Source organism: Scophthalmus maximus, chromosome 22 (genome assembly GCF_022379125.1).
Source record: "Scophthalmus maximus strain ysfricsl-2021 chromosome 22, ASM2237912v1, whole genome shotgun sequence".
In the NCBI taxonomy this organism is placed as follows: Eukaryota; Metazoa; Chordata; class Actinopteri; order Pleuronectiformes; family Scophthalmidae; genus Scophthalmus; species Scophthalmus maximus.
This window is the reverse complement of record NC_061536.1, coordinates 11,130,639-11,156,174: the sequence shown is the minus strand read 5'-3', so window position 1 is coordinate 11,156,174 and position 25,536 is coordinate 11,130,639. Positions and strand designations below refer to the sequence as shown.

General features: G+C 50.7%; 1 protein-coding gene across 1 annotated transcript in view; it reads right to left on the bottom strand.

The window, feature by feature from the left end:
- ext1b (exostosin glycosyltransferase 1b) overlaps positions 1-24,352 on the bottom strand; it is a 95,352-nt gene extending 71,000 nt beyond the window's left edge. Inside the window, exon 1 of the mRNA XM_035620117.2 lies at positions 22,131-24,352. Within this exon, the coding sequence (XP_035476010.1) occupies positions 22,131-23,074 (944 nt within the window). The 5' untranslated portion in view covers positions 23,075-24,352. The remainder of the gene's footprint in view (positions 1-22,130) is intronic.
- Positions 24,353-25,536: the final 1,184 nt, after the last annotated feature.

Genomic DNA, 25,536 nt, shown 5'->3' with positions numbered 1-25,536 from the left:
TTTGTTTATGTAACTAGGGCGATTTATCATATTACAATCAGGACGTGCGGATTGTGTTTCCCCCTCGTCCCTGATATCATTTTTTTTTTTTTTTTTTGCAGAATCTATAATATGGGCGGAACCAGTGTCTCTGCAGGGCAATGGCAGATTCCTCTTTCGATTAAATACCCGTGTCTTCTGCCGAGTCACTTGACCCGGGGAGTGAAAGCCGATCGTACCCACTCCCATGGGACACAAAAGACAGATGTTAGTGGGCGGTAGTGGGCAGTTGTTGTTGCTACAAACTCAAACCCTCACGAATGACTCGCGGTAGGTCGGAGGACGGATCAGCGGGTCAAGTGAAAACCTGCACCCTATAATGAACGTCGCCCCTTTCCCCTCGACCTCTGGGAGCCCAAAAGGAGCCCGGCGGTCGAATTAGCGGGAGTCGAAACAGTAACCTCGCGAGTCTCCCGCTCTCTGATCACAATGCAGAATCTGAAAGTAAGACAACAGCCGCGACGTGTGCGCCAATCAACGCCCGACCGCGTGAGATACGGAACAGCAAGGTGCCACCACCTTCCTCCATCATTACCACCTCACCTCTACCTATTTTCTCGCCTCCCACTATCTCTCTCTCTCTCTCTCTCTCTCTCTGTCTCCGCAGTCAAGCGTCCATGCGCGGAGGCTTTGTGTTTTGATCTTCCTCCCCCGCCCTTTAAGGAGCGACGGGCCCGCCGCTTGCCAGACGCCGACGGACGAGTATCCCACAGTTGTGGCGGGGCAGGCCGTCACATCGCGCGGCCTTTTTTTCGAAAAGACAAAAGGGAGGGAGAGGTGCGGCGGGGGCGCGAGGCAGGGAGAGAGGAGCTGGTGAGGAAAGCGAGTAAAAGAATGTAAGAGATGTAAAAAGAGGGGGAAAAAGGCCCAGAGGTGTGTTTTTACCATCCTCCCCCCGTTCCCCGTCTCTCCCCCTCGGCCAACGTAAGCAAAACAAAAAAAAAACGCTTTTCAATGCGGCAGAAAAGAGAGGAGCAGCGGATGCTCATCATTTGATTATCTCCAGAGATCCATTTTCCTCTGTCTCTGTCTCTCTCTCTCTCTCTCTCTCTCTCTGCCAGATACCTATATGTTCTGCTCCCAGCCCTCCTCCACCGCCATCTGCCTTCGCTGCCTCTTCCTCGCACCTCCCTCCTCCTCCTCCTCACTGCCAGAGTCCCTAATGAGGCTCCGTGGGAATGCTCTCCGGCTCCCTCCCTGAAGATAGACCTGTTTCGCTTCTCTGCTGGTTTTTTCCGAGGAGCTGCTGGAACGGATCGTCTGCCGCGCGCTGCCATATGGCCCCTCGTCGCCCCGGTGTTCATGCAGCAAACACACACACACACACACACATGCGCGCAACGCAAACACAATTACATCCGCGCGTCCGCGTGTTCTTCAAGCTCGGGATGAAGATACTTGGCATATTTAAGCAAAGGTTACGAGGATGGACAAATACATTAGGGATCCCGCGAGGGGTTCCCATCCATCACCGGCTGGGAAATCCAACCCTCGTCAATTCTCCTGCAATTTAGGTCGCCTTCATCGTTTGCCATTTAAAAAAATGTGGCCTAGTGAAAACGGAGTCGAGCGGGGAAACGGAACAAGAGAAGAAAAAAAACGCTTTGCCGATTTGTTTTGTTGCCCAAACACCGTGGACATTTTCTGGGCATGTGCTCAAGGTTTGCTGGTTTGTTGTTGAGCGCTACAGCTTCGTGTCGGGCTAAACTCTGCAAACTTAACGTTTATATATATATAAATATATATATATACACACACACAACCTCAACAGGTATTTGGACACGTTACACTCCGGCTCCAAATAATGTCGCCAGCGCAAGACGGCGGCGCCCGCATCCAGAATGTTTTAATATATTCGACATCTTTTTTCAGATGGTTTGAACGATGAGCCTTCTTCTGACCGACCCAACGCCGCTGCGTGGCCAGATTGACAAAGATTGACGCATTTACAGTTTCAAGAAAATATACATGTTGACAACTAGCCGGGAGCCACGACATTAAAGTACGACGCGATCTACACGCGCGCGACACCGGAGATCTGGATCCCCCAAAACGGGATTCGTCCTTCGCCCCAGCGACTCGGTTTGTTGCTGGCAAAGAGCTCAATGAGAAAGAATATTGGCCCGGGGGGGCCTGGTGTCTGAATTGAAATGGCAAAGCGGTTTAAGCTCCAGTAAATATGGCAGGATTCAGATGTCGACGGGCGAGTTGAGAGCATGGCGGGCTTCTTCCTTTTCGATAAAGGTCCGGGGGTCGACGGGTCCAACGGGTTGGAATCCAGAGAGCATCGAGTGCATCACGATGGGTCAAGTTTTGTTGTCTATCGCTCGTGCTTTCCCTCCTCTCATGTTCTCCTCCTCCTCCTCCTCTTCCTCCTCCTCCTGCTGGCAATCTCCCCGTCTCCCTCCCTCCCTCCCTCCCTCCCTCCCTCCATCCATCCTCCCTGCCTCCCCCCTCTCCATCTCTCTCTCCGTGTCTCTGAGTCATGCAGTTAGCAAGCAGACTGTTTTGTCCAGGTCTATTTCTGGATGTCATGCTGTGGATGAGAAAAATAAGATTAAAAACACACACACAGAGAGAGAGAGGGAGAGAAAGATATTTCCCCGCGGCTTAAGGATCTGGGAAACTTAAACCGTTTTGGGGTTTTTTTCCAGAAAAAAAGAAAAAAAAATGATACTCGGCAAACTGGACAATCTGTCACCAAGGCGACGAAAAAAGATAGCTGAACCCGATAACCGTTTGACAAATCGATTTCTGAAACGGAGCTCTGAGCGGATAGAGGGCGGCGGACACCCGCAGATTTGTGCGTTCAAAAGAAGAAGAAAAAAAACAGCGCGTTTTCGCACTCGCCGCAATTTGACTGATCTCCATCTTTCCACCTTTTTTCTACAATCGTTCTTCTTCTCCTCACCTCCCGCTCCGACAATCCAAAACCTTTTTTTTGGGGGGGGGGGGTGGTTAGCCATCCAATTTTCTTCAACCGCTTTGTGATGCGTGGAGTTTAAAGGTTTTTGCCCCTTTCCGTCAGTAGAAATACGTCTCTGTTTCTCCCCCCCCCCCCCCGATGGAGTCTATGTTCTGTATTCAGGAAGACAATTTATTCTTTTTAACCAAGCGAATGGAAGCACACCTGATTTTCATTTCATGTTTTTTTTTCTTTCTTTCTTTCTTTCCTGACATTGAGGGTTTTTTCTTTGAAAACTCACTTGACAGTTTGACGGAAACTTGGTCATGAAGAAGAAGAATAAGAAAGGGGGGTGGGGGGGGGGTTGCGCAAAGGAAATTGCTTTAGAAAATGTAGTCAATATAGAAAAAAAGAAATGTTAGAAGTTCATTGGTCAGTCTTTCCAAAACACAAATGACTTTTATTTCCCCATTTCATTTCTCTCTTCTTCTTTTTTTTTTGGGGGGGGGGGGGGGTTCCCGTTTCTTGTTTATAACCTTGGGAAGCCGACCGCAGCTACTTAACAGAGGGTGTGGAACAAGAGAATATAAATCATCCCCTCCCCTCGTGGATCATAACAAACACTCCGTATTCATCACTCCTCCCATTATATCACTCCTGACCAAGATATATATATATATATATATATAATTTCCATTTCACTTTTTCCTCACAGGTCACTAAGTTCCCTTTCCTCTCTTGCCAAAGACTCAAAGGTAAGTTCACGGGGTGATCCCACGTGGACTAATCCCTCACAGGAGTCTCGCACGCACGCACGCACGCACGCACGCACGCACGCACGCACGCACGCACGCACGCACGCACGCACGCACGCACGCACGCACGCACGCACGCACGCACGCACGCACGCACGCACGCACGCACGCACGCACGCACGCACGCACGCACGCACGCACGCACGCACGCACGCACGCACGCACACACACACACACACACACACACACACACACACACACACACACACACACACACACACACACACACACACACACACACACACACACACACACACACACACACACACACACACACACACACACACACACACACACACACACACACTTGAAACCACCAAGGTGTGTCTGCGTGCATGAGTCATGGTTTACATGGAAACCTGAAGGGGGGGGGGGGGAGGGAAATAGGGGAAAAAATATTCAGGCCTTTTTCCCTATTCGACAAATGGCACAAACTGCAGCGTGAAGGGTTTTTTGGGGGGGGGTTCTGCTGCCGGGCGGCAAAGGAAGGCCCCGCGGATCAGCCGAAAGCCCAAGAATGTGACTCCTCAAACGTCGGCATGGGGCTGAGCTCTGAGCTTTGATCCCTGACTGGAGAGAAAGTCGGATTTCTCGGCACAGTGAGTGATGGGCCCCGGCGAAACGGGCTGGGTCCGGGTAAAGCCGGGCGGTTACCAAGGACAGAGGGATTGTGTGTGTGTGAGTGTGTGTGTGAGCGAGAGGGAGACGAAGAAGAAAAAGGAGGAGAGAGAGGGGAAAAAAAAAAAATGGCAGCACACATTCTCATTTTTCAAATCCTTTCTTTCACCCCCACCACCCCCAAGTCATTTCTTTCTTGGCAACCGCCGGCTGAAAAGCTTTTCCCTCAATGGGAGTCGGAGGGGGACGCGGAGGGCCCGACAATCGTCTGCCGCCTCCGGGGGCTTTTTTGCAGGAAGCACTGTACCAAGAGATTCCCGGACATGCGGGGAACAATGCGGTGACATGGCATAACTAATCGATAGGAGGAAGCTCCAACCTGGGGACGGGGTGAGGGGCTCTTGATGTAAGCGGGCCCCGTCGCTCCCAGCCTGCTCCACTCTTAGCTCTCCACGCCGCTGCCATCCCTCCACACCCTTCACTTCCCTTCTCGACGGACATCCTTTGAAATGCTAAACAACGGGGGCAAAGTCCGCACCTCGGATTTTCCCCGCGGGACACGAGAGCTACAGTAATTTGTTCCCCCGGCGCTGCCCGGTTCAGCCCGGGCCACCATCCTGCAACCCCCCCCCCCCCCCCCCCCCCCCCCCCCCCCCCCCCCCCCCCCCCCCCCCCAGGACGCTCGTGCGGATGAAAGGGCAGAAAGTGGGCAGGCCGCGGGGCAGCGGAAGTAACTGAATTGCGAGTTTGTTATCTCATCATTATCGACGGCAGACGACTTGGCAGCTTGGCACGACTTGAACCATTTGCTCGCGTTTACCGGGGACTCATTAGTCCTCACGGCAATTTGATGTCGCAGTTGATTTGCACATGAAACGACGCGGCGCCTTGTACGTGAATTGAGGACTGGGTGGGTTCCTTTTATTCTTTGTTATTGAATTACTGGCTCTGCCTGGTATTTCTCTTCCACCTGAACATGTTGCACGTTTCGATGTTACGTTATCATTGGATTTTGATGTAATTCTACAAACACTGTGTGAAATCAATTTGCCATTATAGGACAACTAACGACCGAACTGAACACACCTGGAAATAAAGTCATTACGCTATAGTTAGATGAAACTTTCCCTCGGGTTGTTGAAATGATCTCATCTAGTCATTATGATAGGTATGAAAATAGTCAGGATATTGAATTCCTTTCAGCCCCAAACGTGCAGATATATGATGCTGTTCCACGTTTCATCTTTCACCCACTAAAAGTGAATGAATCTGAAGCAAGATTGTCATTATTTGAACTCAACATCCAGACAAATAACCCCTTCATCTTCCGCGCTTCTTCAGAATCTCCAGGGCTGGCTGACCAAAAAGAAATATGATGGACTCCCGGTCCACAACAACGACGATGCTCTCCGCAGCAGAATTATCGACATGTCCCGTCCAAATATTTCGGAAAAGTGTTCCTGTTGGTGTGGACGCGTCTGACGCGGACAATCTCCTACGACGCTGTCATGCGTGAACGGACCAATTTTCCGAATATTTTTGGGAGTTTGCGTCTGTCTTGGACATATTATAAGACAATAACAGCCGACAGCGCTTGAGCATAGTCCTTGCGTTCCTTACGGCCTCCACTGGATATATATTTTTTTGTCCTACCCTTGCCAAAGGCAGTAGCACTGTTCTTCATTACCTCCCGACGTCCCGCTCGTATATCACGGCCCGCACGCCGACAGAACTCGCCTGAGAAATTCCTTAATGAACACGGGGCGGAGCAGAGGTGTCTGGCTCGAGTCACCAAAACACCCCGGAGAGCGAAAGATATGATGTTAAGTGAGGTCCGGACGCAGGCTGAGGTCGGGCGCCGACCACAGTGGCTGAAACAGCTGTTGGCCTGTGTTGTGTTGCGGTTTTAAACAAACACTGTCTCTCACACACACGCGTGCATATACATATTTACACACACACACACACACACACACACACACACACACACACACACACACACACACACACACACACACACACACACACACACACACACACACACACACACACACACACACACACACACACACACACACACACACACACACACACACACACACACACAGCCTTCCTGTCTCTGTGTTTTGGTCGGCAGCAGACCGAGCCTCTGTGGTCTGGTCGGGCTCAGTAACACACATGCTCTCTGTTTATGGTGTGTGCTCGCAGGCCTCCTGTGGCCCGCCTCGCTCCGTCCCGACACAATCTGCCGTCCCGGCAGCAGCAGCAGCACAGTTTCTTTCCCTCTAACTCGCTCTCCCATCACATCACTCCATTGGCACTCCTTAAGCCGCCCCGCCTCTTTCGTCTTTTAAACCTCGCCGCGCGTCAGTTTATTGATTCAGCTCCGACACTTTGCCTTCTGTTTATATTCGGGCTGCACATTGTGGAGATAATCATGTTTCGGGTTATGTCCAGGTCATTGGTTCATGATGTGTTTTGGGTGAGTGCAGTTCATCTCTCTCTCTCTCGCCTCAATGTATGCCCCTCTCCGCCTGTGAATCTTTTCTCTTTCTACAATTTCCCCCTTCACTCTCTCCGTCCGTCTCCCAACTCCGTCTCTGAGATTCCCATTTTGGCATTCTCTATTATCGGGAAGGGCCAGTCGTTTTGTCGGCCGGAAAACACAAGCAGGCGTCGGCGTGGCCGCAGCGGACCGTGACCGGACACAATAACCCCCTGGAGCGGAAGCACCCGTGTGCTAAATTACCTCCACAAATGTTCTTCCATCGCCACGGGACCACCACAACCACAGTGATCTCAATCCCTGACGCACATTTCCCTTTTTTTCCCCGTTACATAATGTCACCCTAAACCAAGAGCGTCCAACAAGTCGAGCTCCGGTTAGAGGTGTGGGGTTGGATTAGTGGGGGGTAGGAAAGGTGAGTAGAAGAGGTGAGATGGTGTCGCACGCTAAAAGGAGTAAAACTATTTTTGGCAAACGCGCACCCAAACTCCAGAAACTTCCCTGAGCTTTGCCGGAGGGCCTGTATGTGAGAACGCAATTGTTGCTCCAGACATTGTCCAGAGGTTTTTTTCCTGCCAGCCCCCTTTGTAAAACTTCTGGCCATGGGAGCCCGTGCGAGAATGCAGCAGGACAATCTCCAGAAGATTCGGGGCCAATGCGAGTTCTAGCGCTCGACCGGGGCGCCAACCCTCGCCCCGAGCAGTCTCCTGCTGCGCTCCTCATATGTGAACAGCAAATTCTGGGGAAAAAAAGTCCAGACCTAATGTCTGAAAACAGCAACGGCGTTGGACCATCTTCCCCTTGCAAGATATTGATACTAAATATCGGACACAATAACCCGTTACATAATCTTTAATCGACCATCTTTAGAATATCTTTTTTAAAGTTTGAGGTAGTTCTAAAGTTTTTTTCAGTGAATGTACAGAACTTTTAGATATTAGACCCAGGCCCCGTGCAAACAAAAAGAAAAAAAAGCAATAAGGAGGATTTTTGAATCAGTGACGGCCCTTCGCACGTTTATTTTCCCACACTTAGCCAACGGGATTTGCGTGAGAAAGAAGTACAAACACTGAGCAGTGAGCCAAGAAGAGAAAAAAGAGCATCAGCTCCATTTCCTTTGGCATTTCGCCTCGCCGCCCTGTGATTTGAACCCGTTCACCTTCCTGCCAGCAGCCGCGGCACCTATTGTTTTTTTTTGCGAGCACCGGCCGCCTCCCACCTCCCCGTTCACATTTTCTCCAAAACCCATCCGTTCAGCCGCGTGGATGAACTGGAACCGCACCCACAAGAGTAAAAGACATGCGACTGCCAGTGTCACATATCCTACACGGACTTCATGTTGGGTTTTCTGAAGCCGGGAGCTATTTTTAGTCGGGCTATCTGTGGCTATTGTTATGAGTTGCAGAAAAGGGAAGGAATAACGCCGACGTCAAGGCTCAGAGAAACAGTGTTGGTTCTTTGTGGCGGCAAACTGTCCTTTAAATTGGACAAATGTAATGCCTAGAATTAAGAGTTTCAATGTGCCTCCAAAGATTTTGATGGGAAAATCACTGATACAGTATTTAGAGCATCGTGGGACACTTCAATTCTCTACTGCTGCTGCTGAGGGTTTTACTGCCGTATTTTATGGCGGACGTATCCTGCCTCGGACTGAATTAAAAAAGGTTCCTTAGGCAATAAAAATAACAGTACAATATTGGGCTTATTAAGCTTTGGCAAAAACTCTTTCCGTGTATTTATCGACGGGTGAAGTGATTGTTTAAACCCCTCATCAGGTAATTATACGCTGATTAATGGCACAAGATGCGTCACAGTCGGTCCGACTCGGCGCGGCGGGGGAGTGATTGATGGATCGCAATGTGCATTGGGCTCAAAGCAAATTAATCGGCACGACACGTCACAGGCGAGGAAAGCGCTTGGCACCTCGGCTACCAATTTCCAACTCTGCTCATTAAGAACGGACATGTTTAGAGTGTTTAAATGAAGAGTTTATAAAGATGGCGACTACGTACAATTAGCAAGTTAGAAAAAGAAAAAACGATTCGCTATTTGCACACGGGTCGTTGAGGAACGCCAATCATATTAAAGGTGGGCACCATGACAGGCTTATAACAGGTGGTTATTCTTAAATACACTACATAGGAAAAAACCACAGCAAAGAAACAGGGCTGCAACTAATAACTATTATGTTTCCTCGACGAATCCATCAATCAATTTGCCAATAAAATATCAAAAAATAGATTCTAGTTTCTCAAAAATCAAGTCAATGGCCCCAAAAGATACTTATCTTATTAAAATCCTGACTGAAAGCTGAAAAAAATATAATTTGTACTTTTTAAATTAAAGCACTTTTCTCAGGACTAATTAGTGAATCAAATATAGTTTTTTTAGGCAGAATTCTGCATGTTGATCATTTTTCATGTCCATCCTTAACCGAAACAATAACACATGCACAGATGAACTGCGATGCCAGCATTGCCCCTCGTGTGCTCTCCACGGATCTATGCCGTTTATTTATTGTCATATCGATTTATAAATGCCCCGCGTGCTCCTGCCTTCAAAATCGGCTATTAACTCACCCATTAACATAATGCGTTCACATCCTCATTTTACTCTGCGGGCGGCGGCGGCTTGTTTGGCACGACGAAACTTTCTCGGTAGAGCAAACGCGGGGTTAGAAGAAGAGGGGAAGAGCTAATTGCATGGGAAGTGCTTTCGAAAAACAACAAATGTGGGGGGGGGGACTGAACGTGATTTGATCTCCATTCGGGAACAGACAGAAGGGGTCACACGTACGGTTTGGAACGGGATATCACACACACACACACACACACACACAGTGAGGAGACAAGTGATTTGGCACAGACGGCTCTCGGGTCCCCGCTGCACTTTGTCACTAAAGATCTGCACATCATCACGGCGGTGAATAAGAGCATGAGTTACAGCGAGGAGACTTATCTGACAATCATTAACCAGACGGCCTGCACAAGAGTCTGACCCGAAGAGCGGGAGGTTCACACGAGTTCCGGCTCTGATCGGGATGTGTCTTTCGGTTTTGAAAAATGTCAAAGTCCGAGCTATTAAAAAAACAAAAAGGAGCTTTAGCCACCCGGCAGCATTACACAAGCTAAAGCAGAAGGCGCATATGGCCTATAAAAGAGGTCAATCTATGTGAAAGTGCAGCGTATGAAATATGCATAGCAATAAAAGCAATGCGTCAGTTGTCGTGAGTGCACCGTGGGTTAGCAACATGTGAACCGATTAAAGTGTCTAATGCACTGAAGTCGACCGGCGGATGTGCCCAACTTTTAAGTGATTATTAGATAGCAGGGGCTAACGGATGCTAAGGCTACATCCGTAGGCGACTGCTCAGTTTCGTTGAAAAACGGCAAGTTAAAACTAAAAGAATTTCCATCAGCACGAAACTTTTGAGCTCAATCATCTCCATCCATACTTAACTACACCTGAAAACGCACATCAACGCGTAGCGGCGGTGATACGTTTCAAAACAGAGAACTGAAGCTAACGCTAACTTTAGCTAGCATTTCATGTAGCTTTTTTAACGCTACTTTCATTCAAATTAGACACTTACACACTTTTGCATCATGTTCCAATGTTGTGTAACAAGTTTCTGTTTCTCAGCAGTTACAACTGTCCAGTCAGAGCAAAGTTTGCAAATGAATCACTGTACACGCGACACAGAAAGAAAGCGACATTTTCCTTATGCTAATGCGGTTGGCTAGCGTTACGTAGCTAACGTGACATTGCTCATCTTCTAACTCTTTTTACTTCTCAGGAAGTGAAACATCTGAAAAGTGCAATTTTAACACATCAGATTTAATCAAAACCTCTAATCACACACACACACACACACACACACACACACACACACACACACACACACACACACACACACACACACACACACACACACACACACACACACACACACACACACACACACACACACACACACACACACACACACACACACACACACACACACACACACACTGAGAAGGGGAAGAAACTTTTTTTTACAGTGCAGGGTAAGCCTCAAACTTCCAACGTGTCATAAAGATGATTGCGGCCTTTATTTCCAGCAGGCGCTGTGGTGGACATTCAGCGGGCGGCGGGCCCGGAGCACGCGCCCCCAATCACAGCTGCTCAGTATCTGTCCACGACACCAGTGATCCTGTATGAATTACAACTGTCAGATTTGACGAGTGCGTCCGCTCCGAGGTCAAATTCAGTAAAAGAAAATGTGTCTTCCTCACAAATTAAATGCAGAAACGCTGTGACGGAGGAGCTGACGTAGAGGGACGGTCTGCATCAGTGATAGAAAAAGGCCACTGATCAAACCATTTGGAAAATCCAAGCTCAGATCAAGTTCATACAATATATATATATATATATATGACGAGAAAAGGGAGATTCTGAAGATTCGTGTGAAGATGACAGATTTCCCTGATTTATTTAGGCTTAAATGGGGGGGGGAAATTGCAAATCAGATCAGGCAGCGATGATGAAGCTAAAGCAAACTGAGTAATGACAGAGCTCTCAGATTTACGTGTCCCGAAAGAAGCTGGGAAATTCAATGCAACGCATCAAATTCTTTTTTTGAGAGATGTAGTCCGTCTGTTCCCGTTCCCAAAAGAAAAAAACCCTCCCCTGTGTCGTCCTCTAAAAAGCTTATCAGCATCCAGAGATGCCGTCGGCTTTGAGGCTCATTTGATCTCACTTCATACTCCACATTAAATGCAATTTATTGAATAATGAATCTCCTCTTGCTCTCCTCAGACCGTGTGAAGTCAGTAAATTCACTCACCACCCCAAAAAAAAAAGACGGGCCTTCAAGGTCACTCTCTCATCCCGGAGGAAAATTCAAATGAAATGTCCCCACGTCGAAGAGAGAGGGTGCAGGAAGTGCAACGCTGCCATAGTGAAAGTCTTTCCAGCAGGAAGGACGAGGAAGCAGCGACGCCGCGCCGTACGGCTGCATAGGTATGTGTGCACATGCTTCTTAATTTGAGGAGCGAGAAGAAGAAAAAATACACGAATAAAAAACTCTTCTTGCTGATGCATTATTCATGTTTTGTAGCTTCTGGGCGTTCCACATGAGTGGCCACAGTTAGAGAGAGTGCCGGGCTTCGGCCAAACAAGATGCTGCCGAGCATGCGGGAGGGAGGGAGGGAAGGGGGGGGGGGTCCACGCGTAGGTGCATGTGTGAGTGTGTGTATGTGGACGGGGGAAGGTTTGCCCGAAGGCTGATAAAGAAGAACGCTCACAAAAAAAGTTTGGATGGAAACACCACTGAATCAGCACTACCTTGCTGAAGGGAAAACACACGCGGGCCCCTCGCATGCGCATATGCACATGCAGATGCACAATTTCAACAGGCACATAGACACAGACACACACACACACACGCACAGCTCAGACTGCAGAGTAAACGTAACACATAGTTGTCGGGATTACGGTCCGTCCCCCTCGTCGGCCACAGTGCAAACACTTTGCAGACGGAGGAGAGAAATCCTCCACAGTCCAGGCCCGAGACAAAACACACACACACACACACACACACACACACACACACACACACACACACACACACACACACACACACACACACACACACACACACACACACACACACACACACACACACACACACACACACACACACACACACACACACACACACACACACACTGCGCACAACTAAAACAGAAGTGGTGGAAGGATTGCCGACCACGCAATAAGTAGCAGGTATATTCGGACATTATTAACTCGTGCTTACCTTAAGCTCCTGAAAAAGCCGGGCGACCCGGCGGAATATATAGGAGTGTGTATATAGATAGTAAGCTATGTAGCTATGTGAGCAAATAGTCCCCAAGTTACAGGATACTCCACAAACTCCTGACCGGTTCCCCGCTAGCAAATATAAGTCTTTCCTTTCACAGGATAACTTGACCTTTCACCTCAATATAGATGCAATGACGGTGGAAGCGCTTGGAGCATATCACCCAGCAAGAAGCACTCTTGAAGAAGCAAGAAGTCTCTAGACGGCCGCTACAGGTGTCACACGCAAGTATTCGAACACACACACTCGTACAAACATGCCGACTCACTATGAGGAAAACTTGGTCTTTCTGGAATCCGTGGTGATTGATCAAATTAATTGAACCATGTTGCCGGCTTTTTTGAATTAGCATTTTGTAATGTGCCAGCCAGTAGTAGACAGTGAGATTTTTGCCAATCACGCGTTAAGAAAAGAACTTATCGCATACTTTGGGATGTTTGGGCATCCAAAGGCTCAGAGATACAGAAAGGATCAAGTGGGTGGAATATGGATCTGCCTTCAGACCAAAACCAGGGGAAAGTGTCACCAAATTTCAAACAGGATATCTGTGGAAATGACTCAAGCGGCGAGAAATGTCCTTATTCCCAAAATGTTTCCACCCGTGATGCAATGAAAATCGCACGGACGCTCTTCGGTGTGTAGAGGCATGGGAAGTTATTCCGGCTGTGAGACTTGACACTTGCCACATGCACGAAGAAATAGTTGAGGGTTTGGGCTTTTCGGGCCGTGGGAGTGAGAGACAGAAAGAATGACTGCATGGGAGAAGGAGGAGAGAGCAAATGGCGAGATGGGGGAAGAAAAACAAAAAAACAGAGGAAAAGACGGGAAGAAGTTCAAGAGGAACGGAGAGTTGGTGTCAGTTTTAAATATCCAGCAGCTGCACTTTGTCCTACATCGCCTCCCGAAAAAGCAAGCTTCTAACACTCCTTCTACTTTTCGATCTGAAAAGGAGGCCCCACGTCTAGCTCATGAATAAACGCCACGCCGGCAGGGAAACTGGGGGAAAACCGGCGACAGCCACGGCCAAAATGATTCTTTCCTTCCTCTCTCCGGTCAATCGTGCGCCCACACTCTGGAGACTCTCCTTTGGTGAGAGCAGATGCCTTCTGCCCTCGTAACCCTCTTCTCCACTGCCGCCGCCTTCTCCTCCTCCGCCCCCGTTAGTTTTGGCTTAGAGCCGCTGATCCGCGAAGTGTCGCGGAAGTCGGCCAAACCGGGGCCGGAGCTGTGCGAGCGGCCATTGTCGCCCAGGCCCCCTTAAAAGCCAAATGGAAAGGAGATGCGCGAGGAAGAGAGGCCACGGAGAATCTGGGTTGATGGAGGGGGGGGGGGGGGGGGGGGGGGGGCATGAGAGAGTGAAAGAGGCGACCATATGGCGAGGCCGCGGTGTCAACAAGGCACAAGCGTTCCCTCTGGAAGGGAGAGTAAACTTCGGCACAATAGGACCCCTTTGGAGGGCCCGAGGGCAGCCCCCAACTTTCTACAGCCCGAGGAGTGGAAGTCAAACCGAGGCCATAAAGCGTCGATGAACCGGGCGGGACGGAGTCCTCCCCTCAGCCTGCCAGGCCGCCAGATCTGCCCCAACAAAACCCTCTTTCTCTGCAGGCGAAGCCGTGGCCCCCGAAAACATTCAGCCGTGCACACATTCTTCAGTGACATAATGCTTATTTAAGCTATTGCCCTCTTCTAGCTCCACCAACCTCCTCCTCCTCTTTGCCCCTACTCAGATTCCCCCCCCCCTTTTTTTTGGGCCAATTACTATTTGAATATGAATACCAGCAGAGGGGCTGAGTGTTTGTTTTCGCTCTCGTGGTGGTGAGAAGTGAAGGAGGGAGGTCAGCGCGCGAGCTGACGTCAAAGAACCCGCCGTCCCATTGATGTGCCGTAGGTAGGTGTTTGGCGAACGGCCTCTTGGGGCCATAAAGGCTGTCATTCTGCGGGGCCATAAAGAGTAGCTACCCCCCCCCCCCAACCACCTCCCCTCTTTCCTGCTGCAACACCCCGGGGGGAGTCTCGGCGCTCACAGAAGTCAAGATCTGTAACAGCTGCTGACGACGCTGATGGGCCACGTTCTCATCGGTTTTGCTTATTTTGTATGAATATGATTTGTGTGCTTTTTTTCTGCGCGAGTGCGCCGGCGTCCGCCGCAGCAGATGTAGGCCAGAGTTTCTGCCCACTGCCCCCTCAGTTGATGCGATAACTCCGGTCAGGTGCTCCACAGCCTGGGGACCGCAGAGTCATTCAGGGAGGGGGGGAGACACAAATCCCTGGGAGCACTGGGGCCAGCGGCAAAAACCTCCGCTCCCCCTCTCTCTCCGCACACACACACACACACACACACACACACACACACACACACACACACACACACACACACACACACACACACACACACACACACACACACACACACACACACACACACACACACACACAGAGACCCTGACCTCTCATGCACTGACCCACTCTTCGCTCCACAGTTCGGCAGCGGCGAGATAACAGCCATATAAGTGCAGCCTAATTCACTCCCAGCGAAAAACCGGTGTCCACTTGGTCAGTCAGAGGAGCTCAAGGGAAAAGGGGGAGGGGGGCGTTGGGATGTGAGGGCCTTGAAGTGAGCGGAAGTCAACTTCTCTAACAACAAGACGAGAAGAAACTGCCTCTTTTTTTAATCAGAATTTGTTCAATGGTCCTTATGAACTGATCTTGTTTACTAATATGTTGAATACAGACATCTTAATAAGTTACATTTGATGTATTTTGTGGCCCTTTCGGGCACTAAAATCTGCTCAGATAAGAACAGTGAAGATGTTTCAATACGAATAAAGTTGCCGGCTGTTACGGTTTGTCACATAAGTCCAGACGTTTTCCTGAATTGTTCCAGAGGGGCTGTATGTGACAATGGAAAAGCTTATGAGAGACAAAATGTCATATAGTCAGCAGATCTATCGTTCATTTAAAACAAATATTGAGTAGTGTCCTTGGAAGAAGTCGCTCCACCCCGCGCCTTGCAAGTAATGAACACAGCAAACACACTGCTGTTGTGAGAAATTGCCGATTGTAAAAATAAATGGCAAAGTGCCGCAGCAGCTGAACGTAGGGGGGGAAACGCTGGAATGATGGAGAAGGGGATGTACGCCCAGAGCGCCGGTGCCACACGGAGAAAGCAAGAGACACGCGTGGTTTTTCTTTTACTTTTAATAGCTCCACCCCCACCCACCCCCCCTCAAATGTCAAAACTCAATGTGTTGAACAAACCTGCAGACAGCAGCCCTCCTGTGCGCGTTTATCCCTCGTCAGCAGAGAATTTAATGAGAAGCGCAATCGCGTGTCCGTCCCGACCGACGCTCTGCGCCTCAGCCAGTCACACACCTGTCCAGTTTAATCGAGCATCGCGGGGGGGGGGGACAAGTTATTTTCTCCCGCCTCTCGCTCAGTTCTGCGCCGTCAGAGCCGTCGACACACCAGACGCTCGGCCTGCGAACTTAAACACATCGCCGCGTCCGGCACCGGTGAGGGGCGAGAGAGAGACGGAGTGACGGAAGGAGAAAGAGAGGAGAAGGTTTACAACTTTTACTTCTGCGCCTGTGTCTCTTTTTCATTTCATTCCTCTTAAAACTTTTTCCTGACAGACCTGGAAAATGGACGGGCGCTTTGAAGCCTCGTTATTCCTCATTCCTTCGATTACCCGTTAGCGGCAGCAAAACAGGCCTCCAGACAGGATTTTAGATTTTTGCTTTTAATAGAGGAAATGTTTCCAGGGGCTGGTCCACTGCCAGTCTAATACTCACATTGATTTTAATTTTTTGGGGGGAACCCCTCCCAGCTGCCGGCTTGTTGATGGCGAGAGGTTAATCAGAGGGGAGCGGGATGCTTCACGTGGGCTTCACTGTCTGGACCAATGTGTGTGTGTGTGTGTGTGTGTGTGTGTTTGCAACCCCCCCCCCAATTCTTTGCCTCCCACCCCTCCACCTCTGCTGCCACCACCACAACCTCTGAGGGGCAGGGGGGCAGCTTGGCTGTGCTGGTAATCCCTCAATGAATGTGGGTCATTGAGCAAGGCTTTTTCCTTCGTCACTCGGCGAGGGGACAGACAGCGGGGTCATGACGCCAGTCGTCCTGCGTTGCTCACACACACACACACACACTAACACACACGGTGGCGTTCACACGCCCATGTACGAAGACAAAGAAGACCCACAGATAAAAAAACAAGTAGCAACGCAAAGTTATGGATTTATGATCCAAGTAAGTTCCTCAAGAAAAATGACCCACAATCACCGGTTTCAGCTTCATATAATATAAGTTAACGGATCTAAAAGGAGTCTGCCGTGGACAGAAGAGGCTCATGTAACTCGCGGTTGTCACCGGAGCCTGAGAAAAGACCAGCGATGAAAGAGGCCGACATGCCACAGTGACACAACCAAAAAGAGGATGAAGCAACGCGAACACGCAGCTGAGAGACGATTCAAATGAGAAGGGGGGGGGGGGATCAGAGGGGATGTGAGACGGATACGCGACGTGATCAGATAAAATGACAAACAGAGGTTTTTTACGTAGTCACGGGCTTAAATCCCCCCTCTTTTCGTACACGCACGCACCAAAAGCAAAATATCAAAGAGGCCTAATTATGCTGCACCGCCGCATTCAAACTAATTATCCCGCACATCATTAACATTCTCCGTCATGAGCTCGGCACTTTATCCAAGAGGGGAGCAGGCGGTCATGAAATATTCATGATTTATGAATTGGACTGCCGAAGAAACAAACAACGGCAACACGGAGAGCGTGACACCCTCTCCCTTCCCAAGACAACCTGACCGCTACTTTGCTCGGCTCTCCAGATTCCAGAGGGCAGCAGCAGCCCACCATCAGGGGCCGACATTCAGGTAGATGCTGCTGGGGGTGGGGGGGGGGGGGGGGGGGGGGGGGGGGGGGGGGGGGGGGGGGGGGGGGGGGGGGGGGGGGGTGGTTGCTGTTGGTTTTCTTTCGCTTGGGCCAGAAGATCGGTTACTGCCTCTTAGTCCTGTGGCGTCGAGTCAACAAAATGTCAACCACGGCCTCGGCTTAAAGACATAAGACAAAAAGACATATTGGCGGAGATGGAAATGTGGCCAGGGCCGGGAGCAATCTGGGGCCAAAAAAAAACGCGCCAGCGTTTCCGTGTCTGATACCAAACTAATACAAGGGGAAATACACCATGAAAAGGGAAGAGAATCTGGCCTGTTTCCCTTTTCTCCCTCTCACCTGGTCACTGTTTTTTTGTGAGTGGATTTTCTCAAGCGGGGGGGGGGGGGGGGGGAGATTTCTTTCCATGACACAGTTGTGAAAATGAAAAACGCCGCAGCGCTTCGCTGGCGTCACCGTCATTGACTCCTAATGGGAAAAAATAAATATCCCACTACACGCGTAGAATCATTTCCTGGACTCTCCACTTCTTTCGTCCCCAACTCGTGCGACGCACTCCAACAACCCCCCACCCCCCCCTCCTCCTCCTCGTGCCGTTATCACACCCACTTGCTTCTCTTCTCCTTCCACACACAGACATATTTTCTGTACCTCCTCTTGACTTTCTACACTAAATCTCTCCCTCCTACTCGTCTCCGTTGCCCACCCTCCCTTCCCTCTTTTCAGTTTTCGAGTCCCCCGGGCGACCTTGAGCGGCAGATGCCGGCGAAGTAGCTAAAGTACAAAGTCAATACGAGCCAACAAAGCTGGTTAAGCATTAGATTGGAGGGCGATGATGACGCTGCCGTTGGCCAGAGGAAACACTTACCAAAAGAGCAAACAGAAGGAACGTGTGCCGTCGGACTCTAATGGAACACTCCACGGTAATAGCGATGATGTACTATAAGGCACTGTACTTTTGGTATCCACGGGATAATCGGCGAGGCGAGTGGAATACGCAGCGCTTACAGAAGTGGGTTTAAAGTTGGGTTTGCTCGTATTAAGTCAGAGTGCCCTTGTACTGTACATGGAACCTCAGAATTACCGATTAGCCATCTTTGGAGTTAATGAGAGGGAAACAACGCTACATCTGTATTGATTCATGACTAAAATAGGAAGTGGCAGTTAGGGAAGTGTCAATAAAGCTGGTTTTAGTCCACGCAGGGCCGCAGCATTACTGCTAAAATTCCCACCTTATACGTGGAGAAAAAAAAAAATAAGCAGGCGAGATCCGAAATAGCCTTTCAGGGCCCTCTTCCAGGATCATTGTCTGCAGCCCTGAAAATTGAGTGGATAATAGGTCGGTGAATGGGGCCTTTCATCAGCGTTTGGCCATGGAAGTGGACCGGAGTGACTCCAATTGAAAGCTATTGCAGCTAAGAAAAATCTATCGAATAAACGTGTAGAGTGGAGTGTGTGTGCGTGGGTGCGCGCGCGCGCAGGAGTCGGCTCAGGTGCCTATAATACTGGCTTCCACTCGGCACCGCTTGCTGCTGCATTCCTTTGTAGGGGCAGCATTCCTCTGGAAGCTAAAAGGGTCAAAGGTCATGAGGCAAAAGATGAGCCTGCATGCAGCACCAGCCAAGGCAGTATGTGTGTGTGTGTATATAAATGTGTGTGTGTGTGTGTGTGTGGGGGTTAGTGATCAGCGAGTGGATGCGTATCGGTAGCAAAACAACAAGTGTGGGTCTGGTGTTTCTCTGCGTTCAGAGTTTGCGTCGAGCTGCAGCCAGGTACGTGTGCCGTCTGCAGCCTGCCTCGGCAGTGCTCCCTCCTCGAACGCTGACAGCTGCTTTGACACGTGTGTGCATTCCTGAGACTGTGCCACAGCGTCCCCCGTAAAGGCACAGCGATCCCTGCCCGCCCGCCCGCAGTCTCTGGGGAAAAGGAGCGCTGCTAACACTGACCAGTCGGTGGCATATATATATATATATATATATATATATATATATATATATATATATATATTTATATATGGAGATAGAGAGAGAGAGAGAGAGAGAGAGATCCATTTACCTGAGAGAGCTATGTCAGGGGTTTGTGGGAAGCAGAGGCCGGAACCTACAGGGTTTTTTAAAAATTAGATTAAGATGAAAGCCATCAGCTTGATTAAATCTAAACAGTTTGCTGAATCATAACGGGGGGGGGGGGGGGGGGGGGGTTGCTTTAAACTTATTGGTTCCACTGTGTTGACAAATGGCAAAAGTAAGGTTAGCATCCTCGGCAGATTATACCCAGAAATAACAAGAATAAGTCAAATCCGGTTCACGAAGAAGTCCATGGAAGACCAAAAGCAAAGTCTGCGCTAACCACTGTAAAAGTGTCGGGGGTGAAAATAAAACTGGATTTATTTGGTTTTAGCAGGGACCGAACTCAAATGCATTATCGATCCTGGAAATGAAATGACTAACAGGCAGCAGTATTGATCAAAAATAAATCATCCGTGATGAAACACACTACAGTGGAAAGAGGAGGGGGGGTGCAGGGAGCGTTCCAATTTCCACAAGCTCGCGATCAGCTGTGTCAATCAGCTGATTATGGTATGGAGATATTCCAGGGGATGGGGGGGGGGGTGAACTTCTGGGAAAACGAGGCCTGATCTGTGAGCGGAGCGGAACGGAGGCGGGCCGCTCACAGAGACGACTGGAATGTCAGATAATGGATGACATATTTTCTCCAGGTGACACCGAGCCCAAGGCGTCCAGCGAGGCGGAGGGAGAGAATGAGTGTGCGTGTAAGAGAGAGAGAGAGAGAGAGAGAGAAAGGAGGAGAAGGAAAAAGGGGATGACGAATGGACCGACAAGTGTGTGCTTGTGAAAGTTTTTGTTAGACCTCCCCTTTCTGGCATCGCAGCTTGTCGGTGAGGAGGATTTTTTCAGTTCATCTCAAGTTCAAGCAGAGTCGCCTGCCCCCCTCAACCCAACATGTGTCTGGTTGAAGAAGTCCCGTCTTATCTGCGCCGCCACAGCTCCCGCTCCTCGCTCTCCGCGTCTTCCTGTCTGACTGAATGGAAATATGTGCAGGTGAACTTTTCCACGTGCTCCTCGTCCCGCTGTCCTCCTCCGTTAACCTTGATGTGCAGTGTGTGTGTGTGTGTGTGTGTGTGTGTGTGTGTGTGTGTGTGTGTGTGTACACTAGTGAACAATGCAGGCAAAAGGTGCTGTTAACACACGCCTGAGTTTATCCAGGCTTTGCAGAGGCACATAGGATCGACACAGGGTCTGATAAACGCGGATCAAACCCACGTCACTCACAGGCCAGTGAACCTGACAAGCAGAGCTCAACGCGTAATCCGGCTGTGTAAACATCAGGCGAGGGCGACGCCTCCTCCTATATTTAAGACATGCCAAACATTCAAGTTACAGCCGCTCATTCGAAGAGGAGGAGGGGGTGAATCATTAATTACCACCTTGACAAAAGGTGAGACCTCCAAAGTTGGGAGGTAATAGACTGCGCCCGGGAAGGATGAGTGGAAGACGACGGCACAGGTGATAATTAACCCCTTCAAGGTGGATTCATTTGCACTAAGTCATGTCATGGTTCATAATTGTTACGGACCGCAGCCGCAAAACGTCCAAAACCGCACCTCGAGAGCGTGGGAAGCTGCACGTCGTCAAAGGAAGGTCGACCAAGTGTAAAACACTGACACTAATTTCATGGCACAAAGGAAAGCAAAGAAAAGAAAAAGAAAACTCCCACCGCCGACTCTCACTTAATTTGCACTGAGCCCAGGGTGCGAATCAAACATGTCCATGCATATATCCTGGCTCCCATGAAGAGGAGCTTGGAAGGTGGAGGTGGTGGTGTGGGGGGGTGAATTTCATAAAAGGAATGGGAAGGAGGGGTGGGGGGGGGGGGTGTCCAGGGAGCTAATAGACTGGCTGGAGATCTTTTATGTCATGCTGGAGAGGGAGCAGGGAGGTAGGAGTGCAGTGGGCACATAAAAGGGGCTTGGTTAACCATGACCTGCAGTCAGGGGTCATCACAAAGCCTCACAGTGGTTCATAGTTAATCAGTTATGTTTCCTGGCTTTACATCACTTTGTTTGACTTTAAGCGTAAAAAATAATAACAATTCCAAGTGTAAAGACAAGTGACTCATTCTATTCCAAGTGCAAATGGAAGAAGTTCACTCATGTCAAAATTGGCTAGATAATGGCTATTTCCAGTTAGAGAGGGCAAAGGCTAAACTCACACACACACAGCATGACACACACAGCATGACACACACTGACACACCATGAGGACACTCCAGGATGCGCCCCTGGCGCGCTGGAGATGTGGATGACAGCTCTTTTACGCGCACATCTCGTGCGTAAAAGTCGGACGACAACATTTTTAAACAGCAACAACAACATCATCATCATCATCATCATCATCGTCATCATCATCATCGTCGTCAACTTTTCACATCCCCGCCACCAGCTCAGCCACTTACTTGTCGTACTCCGCGTTGTCCCGGTCGCAGCGCGCGTCCTTGTGCTTCTGCCAGTCCTTGCCGTGCTTGCAGGTGGTGAGCAGCACCACGTCCTCCGCGTTGTGCACGTGGTACAGCGCGTTGCGCGTGTCCGAGCCGATGCCCGTCAGGTAGCGCTTCCCCTTGAACACCAGCATGTACTTGCGGAACGGCGGGATGGAGTTGTACTTGAGGAAGCCCCTGTCGCCGCCCGTGCGCGGGTGCTCCTTGGAGAAGAGCGGGATGGACACGTCGAAGTTGGGCCGGAAGTTCTCCGTGCTGATGCTCGCCTTGGCCAACATGGCCTGGCCGATGTCGAAGCCCAGCTCCTCCGTGTAGTCCGGCCACGTCCCCGAGTACAGGTTGAATATGAGGTGGTTCCTGCCGTCGTTCCACAGGGGCAGGCTCTGCACCTTGGTCTTCAGGTTGTGCACGTACTGCGGCGACAGCTGGTCCCGGTCCAGCGTGTCCAGGCTCAGGACGAACAGACACGCCTGGCCGGGGTCCGAGGTGTAGAACCTCGAGCCCTCGATGGCGGACAGGATGTTCTGGTAGCTCTCGGAGATCTTCTCGCCCTTCTGCTGCGGGTACACGTAAACTTTGAATCCGTTGCGGTGGCACCGGGAGAAGTCGAAGCACGAGTCCACGCGGCACCGCTTGCCCTTGTACACGCCCGCGTTGACGTCCCGCTTCTGACCCGGCGATATGTGCACGTTGTACTCCTCCGTGTCCGGCTGGTCCCAGGGCAGGAAGGGGTGTAAGGGGTCCGAGAAGTGGGGCCAGGGCTGGTCGGGCCGGTATCCATTGCGGCGGCGGTCGTGGCGGCTCCGGCCCGCCGCTGGAAGCTGGAGCCCGCCGAGGCAGAAGAGCAGCACCAGACACGCACCGGCCGACAGCAGGATCAGGTAGCGTTTTTTGGCCTGCATGTGTCCGCGGGAACGGGGGCGAGTCGTGCAGGAATAACAAGTGTAAAGTGGCCCCAGGTCGAGCGCTCACCAGCCCCGGCTGCACCGCTCCATCCTCCGGCAGCCTCCACGGATCCCCAACCCCCCTTCGGCGTGTGTGCTTCCCAAATCCGGCGAGTGGTCCAGTGCATGTGGGCGATTTGATTTGTTGGTATCAAAAGTGTCGCCCCTCTCTCCCTCTCGCGTGGAGCTTCACCATTGCGCGCGGCGGCGGCGGCGCAGGAGCGCTTGGGGGAGGAGGGCACCAGCGCTTGCCCGGACCCTCTCGGATAAGATCACATGCGGCGGCGGCGGCGGCGGCGTCTCTCTTCCCCGGCGCCTCTCCTCCTCGCCCTCATTCAGCACGGCCGGGGCGCGCGGAGCGGAGCGGAGCGGAGCGGCTGTTCGGATGGGAAGGAGGAAAAAAACTGTCCGAGAAGAGAAGCCGTGTGGGGGGAACTCTCTCTCTCTCTCTCTCTCTCTCTCTCTGTGTGTGTCCCTCAGGAAGATGAGCAGCGGCAGGGGTCCCCGAGGCTCCCCCAGACGGGGAAAGGTACAACCCCGGGTTGTGGGATGTTTATCCCCGATCACACATTGAATACAAAATAAAAATGAAATAAGCCTCCGTCGGTGCGTCCGGATCCAAATGCCTCGGGGTTGAATCCGTCCTAGATCTCTCTCTCTCTCTCTCTCTCTCTCTCTCTCTCTCTCTCTCTCTCTCTCTCTCTCTCTCTCTCTCTCTCTCTCTCTCTCTCTCTCTCTCTCTCTCTCTCTTCTATCGCTCCATGGTCCCGTGCGCGGCGAAGGGGGGAGAGAGGAGAGAAAAAGGAGTGCGCGCGTCGTAGCAGCTCAGTGCAACCGGACGAATCCCTGCATTTCTCTCTCTCGTGTTATTCCAGCCTTCCCCTCGCAGCCTCGCCGCCGCTGCCGCCGCCGCCGCCGGTGTCGGTGTCGGACCGAGGAGAAGGAGCCCTCGCCGGGGCCACGCAGCACGTAAAGTTTCCCCGGTTTCGACACGCGTGGAGCGGGCTGGAGGGTGGAAGCGGCCGCGGCGCTCGGAGCCGGAGCGGAGAGATCGCTCTCCGACGGGGGGGGGCGAGTGTTCCAAATGAAAGACGGGATTTTCCTCGGTCCCGGTGTCCAATTACCGAGCGCTCGGCTGTTCCGATTGTTATAGTCGGTAACATTCCAATCCCGACACGACGGCAGCTGACGCGACGTGCCGTCGATGCGCACCGCCGCCGCCGATTGGCCCCGGTCCGCGCGAGCAGGAAGGGGCGGGACTTGGGAGGAGGAGGGGCGGGAAGAGGAGGGAGGAGGAAGGGGGCGGGGGAAGGGGGGAGGGGGGGCCCATTCATAACCGGAGTCCTTCGGGCATTCATGTGCCAAAAATTATTCCAGGCTAATTATGTGTGTGAGCCTGTTGTTCCAGCTTTGATGTGATCCAAGGTGGAAAAAGTATTGATTTTTATACATTTGATCTTAATAAAATGTATCACTATGACAAAGTAAATTCATGCATTCAACAGCCTGTGCATAAGCATAAGCAGGAGGAATGTTCCTATACTATGAAAAATTCATTCTCATCAATGTTATATTTACATGATTAATAATTTGAATATATGGATTATCCATATCATTTTTTATACAGGCCTACAAGTTGATGTGCTTTCATAGTTGCTATTACTTTTGTGTATTCCACAAATCTACTTCTTTATTTGTCTATTTTCATTTTAATCATTTCATTTTATTTTTATTTCTCTCTCAGGCACCTTGGTCATAATTTGTTGTTTTTGTATTCAGTCTGTTCTATAAATTGACCTCACTTTCTTTTGTATTTCCTCCTGTTATTTGAAAGCTGTGTACAGGAAATGGGGGGGGGGGGGGGGTTATGACATGGAACAAAGATTGACAGCTGGTATCAAAATCAAATCAAGGATGGAGCCGCCCCCCCCCCCCCCCCCCCCCCCCCCCCCCCCCCCCCCCCCCCCCCCCCCCCACACTCCCATCCGACTTTTCTTTAAAACATTGGCCCCTACTAATTAAATCGATCATCTGTTGTCAAACAGGTTTTATTTTTTCAACGGAAACCCAGATTCACTCTCTCGCTCGCTCGCTCGCGGTCCTGACAGAGCGAAAGGAAATCACAAGCCAAACTAAGAATGGAAGATAAGCCCCGTCCTGCAATTTCCCCCCAGTGACGTGCTGAAGCGCTTACGTCGCCTACAGGACCGAACGCAGCGAAAAGATGTGACGGCGTTCGACCAGAAGAGGTTGTCTGGACGTCGGCCTCGTGGGCCGAAGTTTTCCCGCGTCCACTGACAAAGCCAATTTTGACACGGCGGAGGAGAGGGCCCTCTTGACAGGGGAATTAATAACAGAGGAGTGGCTGCACTCGCCGAGTGCCGCCATGCCTCATAAGCCCCGCATAATCCTCCCCGCTG